Source organism: Anabrus simplex, chromosome 1, assembly GCF_040414725.1.
Source record: "Anabrus simplex isolate iqAnaSimp1 chromosome 1, ASM4041472v1, whole genome shotgun sequence".
Taxonomy (NCBI): Eukaryota; Metazoa; Arthropoda; class Insecta; order Orthoptera; family Tettigoniidae; genus Anabrus; species Anabrus simplex.
The window spans coordinates 1646749407-1646769127 of NC_090265.1; the positions used below are offsets into that span (position 1 = coordinate 1646749407).

The 19721-nt window shown below is 40.6% G+C and overlaps 1 protein-coding gene across 1 annotated transcript in view; it reads right to left on the reverse strand.

Moving 5' to 3' along the window:
- The window catches only part of LOC136863409 (ankyrin repeat and death domain-containing protein 1A-like), a 164648-nt gene that overhangs the window by 126769 nt on the left and 18158 nt on the right, over positions 1 to 19721 (reverse strand). Inside the window, exons 3-4 of the mRNA XM_068226438.1 lie at positions 7195 to 7341; positions 3391 to 3494 (exon numbers count right to left, since the gene is read on the reverse strand). Coding sequence (XP_068082539.1) covers positions 3391 to 3494; positions 7195 to 7341 — 251 coding nt within the window. The remainder of the gene's footprint in view (positions 1 to 3390; positions 3495 to 7194; positions 7342 to 19721) is intronic.

Consider the following 19721-nt stretch of genomic DNA (forward strand, 5'->3'; position numbering starts at 1 on the left):
AATTTGGTCACGGAGAGAAACGTTTTTCTAGGCCCATTTTAAACTGTGTCTGACTGACAATAAAAAGATCCAGTAGAATGTTTCAGTCATTTTTCGTAAAAATCAAGTTATTAAATACGATATCATTTATGCGAAGTTATTCATGATTAATGCATTGTGCGATATTAGACGTCGAGATTTCTAGTAAGGATTTTATTCCAGTTCTTTGTCGATGATAATTGTGGAGCTGGGAAACAGAGGTTAGTTTTGTTGATATGAGATTTGTGAATCAGGTTGGACCTGTCATTGAAGCCGGGATACGGAAGCCCGAGGAATGTTTTATATGAGATGAGATGTGCGAATCAGGTTAGAGTCCTGTCATTGAAGCCGGGACACGATAGCCCGAGGTATAATTTATAATGTTGGGAATGGAAAGAAATACATAGAAATCCATAGCGGTATTAATTTGCGACGCGCATAATTAGTGTGGGCATCTTGAAGCATAATCTGTGCATTTTGTGGGTTAGAATATCGTATTTGTTTAATTATGTCGGCAGAGTTTAAAGGTGAGCATTTTGAGAAGCCAATCAACTGGAACAAACCAGGTGTTTCATGTTACTGCCAAGCGAACTTGGGGACGAGAGGCCTCAGCTGTTATAACGGGACAGGCGTGGAGTTAAGATTGTACTGTATTCTCGGCCGAGGAGAACGTTAAAATGCTGGATTTAGTTGAAATTCATAGCCGGTAATAATCTGAGTATTGTGGGATACTGTAAAATTTGTTTAATTGGGGACGTAATGAACATTTGAAATCACAAACTTTGAGTATAAGGAACAGAGTAACCAAATTCAGGGTTGTCCCAAATATAGAGCGATGGTTGTGATGATTGGTTTGTCTGTGAGGGTGTGCAAAATTCATAAATGGTATGACGAGATATGACATCGTAATTCTATGGCGAGTTGTTTGGTTTGCACGTAGATTATTAGGATATCCAAGTGTTAATAAGGGTTAGGACTAGATTAGATTAAAGTGTGTGATCATGAGACAAGATATATAACTGGACATGAATTATGTAACAATTCTTTTCCAGCCAGATAAATATCACAAGATTGAATTCACATCACAGCTGCGTAGGAATTTGTGAAGAAACCAGAGTCCGCGGAGATAAAATTTACTGTTCTTTAACATTTCGTTAAATCATTTAAATTTATTTAATTATTAAATTCAGTGAAACCGCATTTTGAAATAACTTTAATAAAGCGAATAACTTGGAGATGCATTCTGGAAATTTTAGTTTGTTTTCTGGGGAATATTTAAATGTAAAGTAACTATTAAGAGACATATCCGAAGGAAATGGATTTTACTGCCACAAAGTTTGTGAGCATTGCTATTGTTGTAATTATTGAACTTGGATTGATTGAGCAGTGAATGTGCTGGGGATAGTAAAGTGGAAACTTTGGTCATCAACCGATGTAACTTAATTGTGTTTAGCCTTCAGCCTAGAAACTTAGATGGTCAGGGGGTCATAAACCTCAGTGACTTAGATTAGGGCCATATGCCATTGTAGCATCATTTCCTTGCTGTCATCATCCACAATGACTTTAAAGTAACTTAGAAGAGTAGATGTCGGTCCATGACATAGACGCAGGTCACATCGATTCAATTAAGGGTCCATGCCGTAGAACCACTGTGTGGCACACACCGATTGGACGGCCTTAATTATACCCAGAGTCCAGAGTTCGTGTTACGAGGGCTGTACCATAACGAATCACTATGATGGTACATGTGGTCTCACATGGAAGCCGAATTTAAGGATTTCCAGACTTTCCTTTCTTAAATAATTAATAATTGAGACAATGGTTTCTAGTAAGAATGCCCATCAGGCAGTTAAGTTAAAGTCTCACACCAGTGTTCTAACCTTTATGTAAAAATGATTGTGGTGTCCAGTGGACACAATTGACTTCTATGATACCGTTGACATATCAGATTGCTTCAGAATTTTCCTGAATAAATAGGAATCTTTTAAACAGACCTTTCATTCCATTAGATAGATTAGAATTACTGAACCCTACCTTTACCTCAGCAAGTGACGAAGAACCCGACACGACCCAAGAGACAGATCTCATGAACTTTGCTGATAGGTAAGAAAGGTAGGTATCCCTCAATATGGACCAAAGGGTTCAATATGCGTTTGGGAGGCGTGACTAACCTTGAGGAGAATAATGGAGAGGCTATTTTTTTTTGGCTATTTGCTTTACGTCGCACCGACAGAGATAGGTCTTATGGCGACGATATAATGGAGAGGAAGAAAATTGTCTGATACGTGGAATTAGAACTAAACCGTCGATATATTCCAGCGGTATTACTGAAATGGCAGTCCGAAAGAACTTTGCAAGTTACTTTGTGTGACAGTGTGAAAGGAAGGGACATGGGCTTGTTCTATATACGCCGAACCGTTGCCCTTTTATATCAGGCATTTAGAGCATTAGAATGGCATTAGGAGAAAATTGATAACGGTTTTGAAAGGATGATGAATTGGGGAATCTTTTAAGGTTAAAATTGAAAATGTAATTTTTTGGCGAAAACTCATTATGACTTCCCTTAAATAGAAATAAACATAAATGTTTGTACGTTTCTAGATATATTTCAGTGTGATTTGTTAGAATGTGATCATGTCCTTTAAAGCACAAAACATGTCATTCTATTTAAATTAAGTTATTGTATTTAAAGGTATATTATGTTACCATTTCTTAGTTTATAAATTAATTTGCTCAAAATTATTGTCGGCAGAATAAAGAACCTAAAGTTATAAATTAACTGATAAGAAACTAAAACGTGATGAATTCAGATATAAAAAAGTAGCAAAACACCTCAGTAATAAATTTCTGTAGAGGATAGTGGAAAAAAAATGCACATTGTGTGCTATCCTTATTATTATCAATTTTAGTTTTAAGGACCCTCTTAACCACCACATATATGCCGGCAAAGATACATTTCTACATGAAGACAAACCGTCAAGTGCACTTCATAGAGTATTTACCATTTAGAACATTCCTTCTCATTTCTCACATTAAATAACATTACATTTTTTTACATCTAATTTTTTTCGTTTCCACGAGATTATTAATTTAATATAGCGATAATCATACTATGGATTATATGCTTGAAGCGGCCCATTCCAAAACCAGGTTTAATTATCAACAGATTTCATAGAACCTCGAACCGATTTGATTAGTTCTGAGGTGGGCAGGACTTCTCCGACCATATTCTGAAATTTTCTCTCTCTGTCGCGCTGAGAATTGAAGTCACCAAGCAGGAAGACTGTGTGCTTTTTCGGAAAATTGTTATCATTGTTATACAGTTTAAAACCATTTCACTTTCAGAGCTCTAAACTGATGGAATGTACTCACGTTATTCCTCGAGTCGATGTTTAGCGGATCCTTCAGAGCTCTCCTGACGGCTTCGGCGTCATTTTTAATAACAGCTTCGTGTAGAAGAAGTTCATTCTTCAATACTGAAAACAGAAATATAGGGTTTTTATTTCAAGATAAATGAAGAGCAAATGTAGTAACCTTTATAATGATGCCTAAATGATGTCATAACATTAAACATAATTCAATTTCATTAATTTGAAAGTAATGATTTATACATAAATAAAATGTTCTGTATTTTAAAGCTAAATTGAATATAGTGAAAATGAATACGTTACTTGAATTCACGCAGCCGTGGCCCAGCATTATCCTGGCGTGAAAATGGGAAACCCAGGAAAACAATCCTCAGAACTGCCGAGGGCTGGGTTTGAACCCACTATCTCCCGAATGCAAACCCACATCTGCGCGACCCTAACCGCACGGTCACTTGCTCGGTAGTTCGTGATATGAATTATTCTTTCAGCGTTTCTAAAATTTTCGTTTTTTAAAATCGCACCGACAGAGGTTGGTCTTACGGCGACGAAGGGATAGAAAAGAGTTAGGAGTTGGAAGGAAGCGGCCGTCACCCAGAATTTGTCTTGTGTGAAAATGAGAGACGACCGAAAACCATCTTCAGGACTGTCGACAGTGGGATTCGAACCCGCTGTTTTCCAAATGAAAGCTTACTGCTGCGTGACCCTAACCGCACGACTACTTGCTCGATAATTAATTATATGAATTATTCTCTTAGCCTTTTAATCATCATGCTCTACATACGAGACGGGAATAAATACACGATGAAACCGAACTCCACAGACACATTTTGGAGGTTGTTCAGGGATACCTTCTGAGTATATTGTTATAAGGGATCCGTGGTTTTCGGAGGCACGTTACAGAGTAATTGAATTTCGTTCGGTGTGTAGCTCCAATTAACTTTGTATTTGTATTACACTGAAAATAAGAATAATAAATAATAAATTATATTATTATTATTATTATTATTATTATTATTATTATTATTATTATTATTATTATTATTATTATTATTATCTGTTTACCCTCCAGGTTCGGTTTTTCCCTCGGACTCAGCGAGGGATACCACCTCTACCGCCTCGAGGGCAGTGTCCTGGAGCTTCAGACTCTTGGTCGGGGGATACAACTGGGGAGAATGATCAGTACCTCGCCCAGGCGGCCTCACCTGCTATGCTGAACAGGGGCCTTGCGGGGGATGGGGAAGATTGGAAGGGATAGACAAGGAAGAGGGAAGGAAGCGGCCGTGGCCTTAAGTTAGGTACCATCCCGACATATGCCTGGAGGAGAAGTGGGAAACCACGGAAAACCACTTCTAGGATGGCTGAGGTAGGAATCGAACCCACCTCTACTCAATTGACCTCCCGAGGCTGAGTGGACCCCGTTCCAGCCCTCGTACTACTTTTCAAATTTCGTGGCAGAGCCGGGAATCGAACCCGGACCTCCGGGGGTGGCAGCTAATCACGCTAACCACTACATCACAGAGGCGGACTATTATCATTATTATTATTATTATTATTATTATTATTATTATTATTACTGAACACACTGTGATAAAATTGAACGTGTTTTGTCTGAAGATTGCTGCATTACTCTGAATTTTATGTTGTACGTTTTGGTTATTGCATATTACAGGCATTTTCACTGTTGTGAAAGCATTTTCATGGAATTAATGATGATTGCTGTAACAAACCGAATAATTCATAATTACATTATTATTCTGTAACGAGCAACCGGTGACCACGTGTCCCTTATACCAATATACTCAGACGGCATCTCTCAACAACCTCCGAAAATTTGTGGGTGGAGTTCGTGTCACCCTATAGCCTATACATGAAGTACATATATGTACATTTAGATGACGAGCTGAATGGCTCAGAATGTTGAGGCGCTGGTCTTCTGACCTCAACTTGACAGGTTCGATCCTGGCCCAGTCCGGTGATATTTGAAGTTGCTCAAATACGTCAGCCTCGTGTCGGTAGATTTATTGGCACGTAAAAGAACTCCTTCGGAACAAAATTCTGGCATATCGGTGTCTCCGAAATCCGAAAAGTAGTTAGTGAGACGTAAAGCCAATAACAATGACTACCGGCATTATTATTGTTGTACATTCAGAACATACGTATTGATCTTTATTATAGGCATTCATGCATTTCAGAGTTCATTCGGCAAGCCCCTGTGACTGAACTAACAGTCTTCATAACCACCTGTTTGGAACTAATCGCCAGATCTTAAGTATTTCTACACCTTTTACAACCGACTGAGCTGGCTACGTGGTTTAGATCACCTAACAATGAGCGTGCATACGGGTGGTAATGGGTTCGACTCCCATTGTTGACAGCCCTAGATATGGTTTCTCGTGGTATCCCATTTTAACACAAACCAAATGCTGTTGCTGCATCCTAAATAAGACCACGGTCGCTTCTTTCCTTTCCCTAGACCTTTTCTCTCCCATCGTCGCCATGAGACCTGTCTGTGTCGGTGTGACGTAAAACAATAGCATAACAAATAACACTCTTTAACTTGAAATAATTAAAAGCTGAGTATAACTTTCGTCGTTTTGGCCTCTCTCAGAATATATGTCCACACCTATGTTCCTATTTTTTTGACACGTGTGTAGTACACATATATTGCCCGTAATGAATTGCTGAATAGAGCTTCATTCAGCATATTTCTCAGCCAATTCCTGTTCTCTTACACCCCTACTGTACTAGGTTTGAGAGGCCTACATTCGTGGCCCTTCTCTTTCCTTTGCCAATACGTTCGGACACCTTTCAACAAATTCGAAGATTGACGCTGAAATTCAGTATCGTCTCAAATGTGCCAGCACATGCGAATTACGGTGTTTGACAACCATAACATCAGTACTCAAACTGAGCTGTGTGTATACCAAGCCATTGTTGTTCCAACTCTGTACTATGCTTGTGAAACTTGGGTTACATATAAAAGGCACCTACTATAACAGGAAAAATACCATTAACGCTGCATTCAGAGAATCCTACGAATAAAATGGCGCACTATGTTTTGGAGCAAGCAAATACAACTAGCGTTGAGGTTCTCATAATAAGCTTTGATGGACAGGTCATGTAATTCTCATGCCTGAGTTACGTCTCCCAAAACAAATCATGTACTGTCTGTTGAAGGTCGGACAGAGAAAACAGGGTGTGCAACAAAAATGCTCTAAAGACGTTCTGAAGGCGAATCTAAAGAAATGTCAAATTGACCCTGAAAATTGGGAGTTTGTGGTATCCACTTGTCCAGAATGGCGTCGCCTCGTCCACCAAGGGTATCTATCCTTTTATCTAAGCGGAGGACACTTCTGGTCGGAAAACGCACTACTAGGAAAGAGCGTATGAATAACAGAAGTACCAACTCTCAAGGACGAGGGGATAACCAAGAAACCGTACGACCATATTGTGGAAGAGTCGGATTATGCAGCCATCAAAGAACTCATGTGATTTGAAATTTACCTTTGGAAGACAATAATATTTGTTAACGTGTGATAGACTAATAATAAATAATAATAATAACGTTCATTCTTAGAAGTGTGACACCTCTTGATTTGTAACTTCTGCTTAATACTGAGTGAGTACAGTTGTCCAGTTGTACTTCCTCTTGAAACACAAATCACTACCACAACTCTGCCTTAATTTTTCTGATGTCGAGATGCGTACTTCCTGTTGCTGAAGGTCAGTGTTGTAGAGAAGAATCTATAACCATTTAGGTAGAATGTTGACAAAAGAAAGCAGCGGGTAAACCTTGAAAATCACGTACCGTTCTCGGCCCATAGCAGTTCACGTCCAGCTGGGGACAGTTGCTTGGCGTCGAGGATCTGCTCAGTGGTCTCAATGTCACAGCCTTCGCGATATTTGAGCAAAGCACTGGAAGTACATGGATGACGAATTGGCAGACGAAGGCGTTCTGTGAAAAAATGTAAAACAGAACTAAGAACTAAGGTTTGAAATGTTACCATGTTACCTACTTAAAAAGGCAGATAAAATATTTGTATAACTAGATTAATATATACAGATATGCGCTAGTAGCTGCTTAATGTTTGACACAGTATTTGCCTTTGCATCTCTCTTTTGGTACGGGAAACAGAAAAACATAGCTTCTCCCGAAATGCCAGCCTCATTTATGGCCGTGACAGTATTGAAGCTGCTGAGGTTTGGATGGTACTTCAAATCTGCTGTGTACAAAGACAAAAACATGCGTGATGCTATGAATTTACCTGACTTTGGTGTACCAGATGTAAAAAAATAAATTAAAAACTGATGTTGCTAATGTCATCCTGGATTTCCTCTACTATGGCAGGTATGATCATGTTGCAATAGCGTTTAAAAACTGTCTACCGAGCTCGATAGCTGCAGTCGCTTAAGTGCGGCCAGTATCCAGTATTCGGGAGATAGTAGGTTCGAACCCCACTGTCGGCAACCCTGAAGATGGTTTTCCGTGGTTTCACATTTTCACACGCGGCAAATGCTGGGGTTGTACCTTAATTAAGGCCACGGCCGCTTCCTTCCCAGCAAATAGCAAAAAAAAAAAAAATGTTACTCGGCCGAGTAACAAAGCGAGTGACTCGGCCAGTATTCGTTAGGTGTAATTCAGGATGTGATTACACGAGGAAGAGACAGTGGACGAGTCAGTGCAATGAAACGTTTAAAGGGTGCGGGAACATGATTAAGCGAAGTAGGAAAATCAGGAAAATGAAGAGAGTTTAAAGACTATTGCAAATTGATCATACCTACCATAGTAGAGGAAATCGAATATGACATTAGCAACAACAGTTTTTAAATTTATATTTTACATCTGGTACACCAGTGTCAGCTCAATTCATAGCATCACGCATGTTTTTGTCTTTGTACACATCAGATTTGAAGTCCCATAAACATTCGTGTGTTTTGTACTCTTGAACACTCCTTCACAATTCACTTGACTGATTACACTGACCGAGTAAAGAGAGAGAGTGAAGCGCCGAGGTGAGTGGGCAGGTGGTGGGGATACTCATTCGGCTGAGCAGTTGGGCCACGTTTCTATCCACTGTTTCGCCCGAATCACTCGCTCGCTACTAGGCCAAGTACTGACTGCACTTATCAGATTAGCCGAGTACTCGGCCGAATGCATTGCCAGCTTTAGGGATGCAGCCAAAGCTCGCAGACGGTATGCGTATAAGTTTCCAAATAGCCGCCTACCTGCTATGCACGTGTTCGCTAAACATAGTTGCAATTGAGAACTAGTGGTAGAGTGGAATGTTCGTACGTGTATAAAAATTAATCAGTAATGGTACTTCTGCATATTTGGCGTATTTACTAATGCACACAGTTACAGAGCGTGTGTAGTAAAATGGCTGCTATTTATATCACATCCTAAATATAGCACGTTGTAGTGCTCCTTCCTTCATAAACCAGTGATCAGGCATCCCATTCATCACTGGTGCATGCGGGACACTTATAAGTAGAAAGTTCGGGGCTGGAGGGCGAAAAAATTCTGCTGTAGCTCGATTTCCTACAAGAGGAGCACTTTTCATGACATTCGACACACAGGTCTTAGAATGGAATAACCCAGCACCAATTATTCCCCAGCAGCTACTGCATAGGCACAAGTATGGATAACACTTCGGTGGAGCAAGATTTTGCTCTGCACTGTGCCGAAAGACAATAGTAAAAATAGTACACGTGCCAAGAAATAGCAAACGTGGCAGTTATCCCAATACGTAGTGAAATTAGAATGTTTTCAACAATTAATTGTATCCGGACCCTCATACATCACAACGAGTTTCTGAAATAAAACGTTCTACAATAAATGTGTATCAGGTATGGAATTAAAAATATTAGATAACAAACACCTAAACCAAATTCATTCCATTTTTCCAAATTAAAGGACCTAAATACATTCAAATGATGTAAAAATGTTCTTTGTTACAGAAGGTGCAGTGATAAGAATCGAAAGCTTTGAATAATAACCAGCAATCCATAAAGGAGTGAAACAAGTTTGTAGCTAGTCCCCTCTCCTTTCCAATGTTTATACAGAACAGACAGTAAAGGAAACGAAAGACGAACGTGGGAAGGGAACCACGATCCAAGGAGAGGAACTCAAAACCCTGAGATTTGTTGATGATATTGTTATTTTATCCGAGACTGCAGACGATGTGGAGAAATTGCTGAATGGTATGGACAGAGTCTTGGAAAAGGAATACAAGATGAAAATAAAGAAGTCCAAAACGAAAGTAATGGAGTGCAGTCGAATGAAGTCAGCTGATGCAGGGAACACAAGATTAGGAAATGAAGTCTTAGAGGATGTAGATGAGTATTGTTGCTTGGGTAGTAAAATAGCTAGCGATGGCAGAAGTAAGAAGGACATAAAATGCATACTAGCACAAGCAAGGAAGACCTTCCTTAGGAGAAAAAATTTGCTCACTTCGAACATTGAAAAAGGTATTAGAAAGATGGTTTTGAAGACTTTTGTCTGGAGTGTCGCATTGTATGGAAGTGAAATATGGACGATAAATAGCTCAGAAAGAAACAGGGTATAAGCTTTTGAAATGTGGTGTTACAGAAGAATGCTGAAGGCGAGACGGATAGATCGAATCACGAATGAGGAGATACTGAATCGAACTGGTGAGAGGAGATCGATTTGGCTAAATTTGACAAGAGGAAGAGATAGAATGATAGAACACATCTTAAGACACCTATGACTTTTACAGTTGGTTTTTGAGGAAAGTGTAGGCGGTAAGAACGGTAGGGGTAGACCAAAGTATGAATATGACAGGCAGATTAGAAGAGATGTAAGATGTAGTAGTTACGTAGAAATGAAAAGGTTAGCACAGGATAGGGTGGCATGGAGGGCTGCATCAAACACGTCTAAGGACTGATGAGTCAAACAACAGCATAGTTGGGATCAGTTTGTCACAGATAGATTCGACATGATTATTCCACGTTAGTGATTCATCACCAAGAAATTTAGCAGATTTATTTGACCTTTATTCATTTCCTACGTCCTATCGGATTTTATATTGATCTTACTGAGGAATCCACTATAGAAAGAGAGGTTAGTGAACTCTGATACTCCATGAATAATCATGGAGTGAATTCTGATAATCCATGAATAATCACCAATGTACACTGACTGACAGAGCAAATGCAACACCAAGAAGGAGTGGTCAGAACTTTATGCCAATTGCAGGGTAGACTGACGTCACTGAGGCATGCTCATGATGTGAAATGCGCCGCTGTGCTCCGCACGTAGCGAACGATAAATGGGACACGGCGTTGGCGAATGGCCCACTTCGTACCGTGATTTCTCAGCCGACAGTCATTGTAGAACGTGTTGTCGTGTGCCACAGGACACGTGTATAGCTAAGAATGCCAGGCCGCCGTCAACGGAGGCATTTTCAGCAGACAGACGACTTTACGAGGGGTATGGTGATCGGGCTGAAAAGGGCAGGTTGGTCGCTTCGTCAAATCGCAGCCGATACCCATAGGGATGTGACCACGGTGCAGCGCCTGTGGCGAAGATGGTTGGCGCAGGGACATGTGGCACGTGCGAGGGGACCAGGCGCAGCCCGAGTGACGTCAGCACGCGAGGATCGGCGCATCCGCCGCCAAGCGGTGGCGGCCCCGCACGCCACGTCAACCGCCATTCTTCAGCATGTGCAAGACACCCTGGCTGTTCCAATATCGACCAGAACAATTTCCCGTCGATTGGTTGAAGGAGGCCTGCACTCCCGGCGTCCGCTCAGAAGACTACCATTGACTCCACAGCATAGACGTGCACGCCTGGCACGGTGCCGGGCTAGAGCGACTTGGATGAGGGAATGGCGGAACGTCGTGTTCTCCGATGAGTCACGCTTCTGTTCTGTCAGTGATAGTCACCGCAGACGAGTGTGAGACGAGGCGTCGGCGTGGAGAAAGGTCAAATCCGGCAGTAACTGTGGAGCGCCCTACCGCTAGACAACGCGGCATCATGGTTTGGGGCGCTATTGCGTATGATTCCACGTCACCTCTAGTGCGTATTCAAGGCACGTTAAATGCCCACCGCTACGTGCAGCATGTGCTGCGGCCGGTGGCACTCCCGTACCTTCAGGGGCTGCCCAATGCTCTGTTTCAGCAGGATAATGCCCGCCCACACACTGCTCGCATCTCCCAACAGGCTCTACGTGGTGTACAGATGCTTCCGTGGCCAGCGTAGTCTCCGGATCTCTCACCAATCGAACACGTGTGGGATCTCATTGGACGCCGTTTGCAAACTCTGCCCCAGCCTCGTACGGACGACCAACTGTGGCACATGTTTGACAGAGAATGGAGAACCATCCCTCAGGACACCATCCGCACTCTTATTGACTCTGTACCTCGACGTGTTTCTGCGTGCATCGCCGCTCGCGGTGGTCCTACATCCTACTGAGTCGATGCCGTGCGCATTGTGTAACCTGCATATCGGTTTGAAATAAACATCAATCATTCGTCCGTGCCGTCTCTGTTTTTTCCCCAACTTTCGTCCCTTTCGAACCACTCCTTCTTGGTGTTGCATTTGCTCTGTCAGTCAGTGTATATGAAGGGCTGAGGCTTCTTCCGTTAACGCTTATTTCCAGACTTATACTGGGCCAATTTTAACAATTTTAATGTTATTGCAAAATGCCGAGAGTTGAATCTCTGAAGACTGAAAACATAAGTTAATTCGAGGTATGTAAACTCATAGCAATGCCTTGGAATTCTCCGTCAGGGGATACGCTGAATTTTCAGGTGTACATAAAGGAAAACATTTGTTGAAGGCACTGATGCATATGGCTGTGAGTGTCTGTGTGGGGAGTGAGTGAATGGCATACTGGAAGAGTTAAAGGATATTTGCAAACTTGAAAATGAGCGAATGGATGTGTGATTAGCCAACTGTTGATTTAGGGAATGAATGAGTACCGTGAAATTAAGTATACACATATATTTTACACATTATTATTTACGTATTTTGGGATATTATAGTTTAAATAGTAGGCCTGTCTAATTAATTATAAGCATTGACCTAGGGAGCATTTTGTGTAGACGCGTGTTTCCTTCTTTTCCACTAGACCTTCCATGTTTATGATCAGAACTGTGGTAAATAAATAATTCTGATACTAAGATTAATTATTTCCTTTCCTTTTACCTTTGCCGTGAAAGTGTTTCAACATCAAAAAGACTCATTTAAGTGTTTTGGCGACGATGGGAGAAGAAACGAAAGTACTGAAAAGGAAGAGGCATTGATTAAAATAGAGGCCCTAGCATTTGTCTTGTGTTTACCCAACAAAATTAATTAAGACTGTGCACCGGATCGCTCAAATATAGATATCCATCCGGTAGAGTAAAGCTTACCGTTCACTTCATAAGCAGGCAGACTAATTGATCTCAAATGGAACTGCCTTCACACGGTAGCTGAGGTCATATTATTATTATTATTATTATTATTATTATTATTATTATTATTATTATTATTATTATTATTTCTCCGTTAGGCTCTTCTAGGGACCACGTCACAATTTGATGTGCCTTCTTCTTCCTCCAGTATTCCTTCATCTGCTTACTATGTCTTCTTTTCCTTCCCTCGGACCAATTTAAGCCTGTTTTCTTTCCCTCCCGACCTTGGAATTTTTCCATTCTTAACACGTTCTTTATAAAAATCTCTCTCTCTCTGTTGCTGCTTCTTCTATTATGTTGTTTATTTTCCAAATCTTTCCTGACTTCTTGAATCCAGGTTGTTGTTGACTTTTTGTTCCAAAGATATTTGAAGATGAAATGAAATGAAATGGCGTATGGCTTTTAGTGCCGGGAGTGTCCGAGGACATGTTCAGCTCGCCAGATGCAGGTCTTTTGATTTGACACCCGCAGGTGACCTGCGCGTCGTGATGAGGATGAAATGATGATGAAGACGACACACACACCCAGCCCCCGTGCCAGCGAAATTAACCAATTAAGGTTAAAATTCCCGACCCTGCCGGGAATCGAACCCGGGACCCCTGTGACAAAAGGCCAGCACGCTAACCATTTAGCCATGGAGCATTTGAAGATATGTATGTTTAACCTGTTGTCATCCATTCTGCATAAATGTCAAAACATAATATCAATCGTCTCTTCCGCATTATTTGTGTTATGTTTACTATTTTCCGGTATCACAGTCTAGCTCGAGCGGTCGAGGAGAGAGGTTGCGTTGTGAAGTGCGTGCTGTAAACATGGTCGGCATTGAACAGTACCGGGCCGCTATTGGGAAATGGCAGGCAAGGCAGAAGAAGGAGACCAGGAGTGGATTGGTGATAAGTACGGACGGATTGAAAATGAGTGAAGCGGTGCTGGTGGGGACAGTGATAGCAGTGCTACTGGTTATTGGGGGGGTGGAAGTAAACCCAGGCCCAAATACCAGTGGAAAATATAGTACGGAGGATTTGGCCGCACTCAGGGTGGTTGTAAGTGAAGTTATGCAGGAAAAGTGTCAATGGGATAAGGTGCAGGAAATAAAGGACATGATGGAGGAGCAGAGAAAGGAGATAGGGAACATGAAGAAATGGCTTGAAACGAAGACAGAGGAATCGAGCAGGAGAGTGGTCAATAACGAGAAAGAAATCGAGTTATTGAGAGGGGAAGTGAAACATCTGAAAGAGGAGGTGATGAAGATGAAGAAAGAAGCGGAGGGGTACAGGCAGGAGAGAATGAAAAAAGCCATATTTATATATGGAGTTGAGGAAGGGGCGAGAGAGAGCAAGATTGAGCTGATATATAAGGTGGTGGAAGTTATACGTGATGCAATGAAGATAAACTTTAGTGAGATAGACATAGATGATGTAGAGAGAGTTGGTAAAATCAAAGGTCGGAGGCCAATTAGGGTTTAATTGTTCTCAACCTTAATGGCAGAAACTGTGTTAGGTAACAGCAAGAATTTACAAGGGCTCAAAATAGGGGTGAAAGGAGACATGGGAAGAGAAGGAAGTGAAAATATGAAGATCTTGAATAGGCACCTATGGAGAGCGAGGAACCAGGGGCTAAAGGCCCGAATAAGAGGTCTGAGGTTGGAGGTGACAAACGGGCGATGGGTTAGAGTACATTCAGTGACGAAGCTAAAGGAAATGGACGAAAACGAGAGGGTTGAGGGTGGTGAGAAGACAAGGCAAGATGGGAAGAAGAAAGAAGAAAAGAAGAGGAGGAGGGACGTGGCAGGAGAGCAGAGCATCTCGGAAGAGAATGGGCAGTGCAGCCGGGAGACAGAAGATCAAGATAGTGAAGGGGACGGTGAGAGTGAGCAGCAAGAAACTGGGAGAGTAGAGTGTAGAGGTGCAGTGAGCAAGAAAGGACAAAGGAAGGTGGATTCAGAAGTCCAAAATAGTGAGGGGGTGAGTGGGGGTGAGCAGCAAGAAGGGGTGAGAACAGGGTGCAGTGGTGTAGTGAACAAGAAAGGTCAAGAGGAGACAGATCGACAAGAAGGTAAAAAAATTATGAGTAAAGTCAGAAGTAAGAGCTTAAAAGACATATGGGGAAAAGTACGTAAAGGGATGGAGGATACAGAGGAAGAGAGGTCGATAAATACTAGAAGTAAGAATAGAGGGGGAGACCTAGAAGGGAGGGAGGGAAAGTTATAACTATATTGGAAGATAGGATGTGTGAATATTGAGGGACTAAGGAACAAATTAGGAAACAAGAAAGTTCGGGAAGTAATTGAAAGTTTTGATGTTGTGGCACTCTTGGAGACGTGGTTGGAAACAGGGAGGGAGATTTCATGGAAGGGGTTTGAGATAAAATATAAATATAGAAGAAAAGAGAGGAATAAGGGACGAGCACCAGGAGGGATGATAGTTCTAATTAGGGAAGAAATTAGTGAAAGAGTAGAGGATATAGAGACCGATATGATGGAAACCATATGGCTGAGATTGAATTTGGGAGGGAGTGAGGGAAGGAGGAAGAAAATAAATCTAGCTTTTGTTTACTGCCACCCTAGTAATTCAGCATATGCAAATAAATATTTTTTTGAAGAGTTATTGGTGGATATTGGTAGGATAAGGGGAATGTATCCAGGTGAGGAGGATATGTTGTTATCTGGGGATTGGAACGCGAGAATAGGAGAACAGAGCCCAGTTTATAGTAGGGAGGATGGAATGTGTTTGTTGGAAAGTAGAAGGAGTGAGGACAAAATTACAAATAGTTATGGAGAGAAGCTCCTAGAGATGTGTGCTGTGGGAAATTTGTATATTCTGAATGGGTGGATAGAGGGTGACAGGACGGGGAAATTGACATATGTTACGGAGAAGGGGGGTAGTGTGATAGATATGGTTTTAAGTTCGGAAGGGATGATTGAGGAAGTTGTAAGTATGGAAATAGGAGATTGGATTGAATCACACCATTTCCCGGTGAGGGTTATGCTGAAAAGGGAGGAAGAGAAGTGTACAATGAAGGAAGATGAGACAAAGGATAAACGAGGGAGTGGTTATAATAAGTATAAATGGACAGAGAAGGTGGGCCGGGATTGGAATATGGTAGTAAAGGAGGAGCTAGATCTTCTGAAATGTGGGTGGGAAGGGGCGTTAGAAGAGAATAATACTGATAAAGCCTTGGAATTGTTGCTACATCCAATAAAGATGATAGCGCAGAAGGTGAAAGCTAGAAAAGGAAATAAGAAAGAGGGAGAAGAATGGTTTAATAGGGAGTGTGAAGGATTGCGGGGGAAGGTGATGGACGCGTTAGGAGAATATAGAAGGAAAGGTGGGAGCCAAGAAAGGGAGTTTTTCTGTAGATTGAGGAAGGAGTATAAAAAGAAAATCTCTGAGACAAAAAAGACGTGGTTAGAGGAACAAATGGAAGCCATAAATAATGACTGCAAGACAAACAATTTTGAGAGAGTTTGGGATAAGATTAATAGAATTATTAAGGGTGGAAGGAATATAGAGAGAACGAGTATTGAGGAAGTGCAATGGGTCAGGCACTTTGATGAATTACTAGGAAAAAAGGGGGGTGATAGATGGAGAGGTTCGGGAGAAGAAGTAATTTGGAGGAATAGGGGAGTGGCAATTTATGACCTGGATAAAGAAATCACAAGAGAGGAAATCCGGAGAGTGATAAGCAGAGCCAGAGCGAAGTCGGCCGGGGGGTGTAATGGTATAAATAACAAGTTTTGGAAGGAAATTAGTAAAAATGAGATAATGATAGAGGGCATGGTTAAACTATTCAATAGGATATTTGAGGGAGGAAATTACCCTAAGGAATGGGAAACAGGAATTATATGCCCTATATACAAGGGGAAGGGTAGTAGGAACAATGTGAACAGTTATAGAGGTATATCTCTGTTGGATTCTTTGAGTAAAATATATACTGGGGTGCTAGCGAACAGAATAAGCGGGTGGGCGGAAGAAAATGAAATTTTGACAGATTACCAAGGGGGATTTAGGAAAAAGAAAAGAACAGTGGATAATATAATGATAGTAAAGACTATTTTAGAAAAGTATAAGAATATGGCTAGAAGTACGGTTTATGTAGCAGCAATAGATTTTGAGAAAGCTTTTGACAAGGTGAATAGAGAGGCCCTACTAGAGAAATTAGGTAGGTTAGGGATTTCGGAGAAGATGTTGAGGGTAGTGGAAGGAATATATAGGGACGTCAGGTTTTGTGTAAAATTGGGAGAAGGGAGAATGAGTGGACCATTAGAGTCCAAGGTGGGTTTAAAACAAGGATGCAAGTTATCGCCAATACTGTTTATTTTATTTATCAACGATATTTTAGAGGGGTTTGGGGCAGAAAATTGGGCTATACCAGTAATTAATGGTTTGGAAGTACCAGGACTGATATTTGCGGATGATGTGTTATTGATGACGCTAACTTCAGGGGCGGTGAATAGGGCCTTAGAGTCAGTGATGCTATTTGCGAGGAAATGGGGATTGAAAATTAATGGAAATAAGTCTAAAATATTGGTAGTACAGGTGGACAAAAGAAGAAAGATAGAAGGGAATTGGGTAATTCAGGGAGAAAGATTGGAACAGGTAAGGAAGTTGGAATATCTAGGAGTTATTTTTAATGATAAAGGAACTTGGAGTGACCAGATCAAAAGAGTGAAATATAGAGGATTGGCAGCCTTAGCCTCAGTCAGAAATTTGCTACTCAAGTACCCGGGGATCAGTTACAAAACACTGAGACTCCTGTTCAGGTCGGTAATCGTCGGGAGGGTATTATACGGAGCAGAAGTTTGGGGGCTGGATGAGAAAAGAGAGGAACTAAGAAGGATTGTTAGTAGTTTTGCTAAGTTAGTGATGGGCTTACCGAGGTGTACAGCAAATGTAGGGGCGGAATTAATGTGTGGGGAGGATTTGGAATCAGAGGGTGTGAAAAGAATAGTTAGATACTGGATGAATTTAAAAAGACAGGAAGGTGGGAGAGTATTACAGGCAGCATATGTACAGCAATTTAAGAGCATGTATAAGGGTGGATGGTTAGAAAAATAAAGGGATATTTGGAGAGGATAGGATTAGGACACCTGTGGGGGGAGGTTTGGTCAAAGACAGAAGTGAGAGGGATGAATATACTGGAAAGGAGAATTAGAGATATCCATAGGCAGAAATTATTGGGGGAAAGCAGACTAAGAAATTCGCTGACTGTTTTGACGAAAATAGAGGAGATAGCAGGGTTGAATATTAGATACGTCGATAGGTCAAAACGATATGGGATGATGTGGTGGCTTTTAGGTTTGCCAAGGAATACAGGCTGGTTACAGGGGAGGGATAAGACAAGGTGTGTACTTTGTGGAGATGGGAATGATGAGTTTCACTTGCTAAGAGACTGTGAGGTAACGAGGGGGTTAAGACATGGATTATTGAGTGCCGAGCATCGGGAAATATTGGGGAGAGGGGATGAGAACGCAATACTGAGATGGATTATTAAACAATGGGAAAAAGGGGGTGAATTGAACAGGTATTTTTGTGCGACAAAAAAGGCCTGCGAGAGTAAAATGTAGGAGAGTGAGTTAGAGGGTGGGCAGGGGAATAGGGGGGTGGAATAGTTATCTGTATAAGGGAAGGGGATAGTATGTTAAAATTCTAATGGATTAGGGAATATAGGGACTGAGTACTTAGTTAGGTGGAGTTGGGTAAGAGGACAGGATTGCATGGTCTGTTTGTTTTAAAGTTAGCTGGAATGCAAGTGCTGAAATGCTGAGTGTTGTTGTTTGATTATTGATCAGGTGTAGGTCAGTAACAAGAATGTGACGCAAGTACAGAGCATAATAAGGACACTGGATGAACACTGAGTGAGTGAACTGCTTCAGCTAGTGACTGCTAATTATTCTTATTATTATTATCCTTATTATTATTATTATTATTATTATTATTATTATTATTATTATTATTATTATCCATTTTTTTATTATTATTATTTATTATTCAATTTTATCGTTATTATTATTATTATTATTATTATTATTATTATTATTGTTATTATTATTATTATTATTATTATTATTATTATTATTATTATTATTATTGCATGTGAACATGTATAGGGGCGAAGTCGCCTGTTATGTTCAATAAATGTATGTATGTATGTATGTATTTTCCGGTATATTTCATAATTACTTTATTTTCAGAGTACTGTAGTTCTCACCAGACCGAGTATTTTCCGTAGAATTTATCTTTCCAGTAGTTCTAATTTGTTCAGCATTTAATTCAGTACTAGACATTCACTTGACTATAAATATTCCGGTTTGACTACTGTGTCGTAGTGTTGTATTTTGAGGTTTTTTGATAAACGCTTTTTTGTTATAAATATTCCTAGTTACACCGTATTCTCCTTTCATCTTGTGTAACCTTTCTTCTACAGCATTTTCAAACCATTTTCTTGAATTGTTTCTTCCATATATCTGTATTTCTTTACTTTTCTTATTCGACCAATTTCTGTTATTATATTATTATATGTCATAAATTTGTTTTTTCTACAAAATTCTTAAACCTGTTCTGTTTCTTGCTAGAAAAAGATTTGTAGCAAAATCATCTGCAAATGGTAGACTGTTTATTTCAATACCTCTGTTCTTTTTCCCCAATGTTATTGGCGATACCTTGTGTTATTTAAGTTTTTCATTCCAAATTCTTACTATTTTCTCCAAGGCGCAGTTATTATTATTATTATTATTATTATTATTACTATTATTATTATTATTATTATTATTATTATTATTAATTCATAACCTAAAGACAACACCTCTTCGATGGAATCATTGTCCTCTTTCATTTGCTGCCTTTTTCATTTTCATGTAATGGTCACATCCTAGTCTCATCTTATGTCATCCAATGTCATCCAAGTACCTCTTCCTAG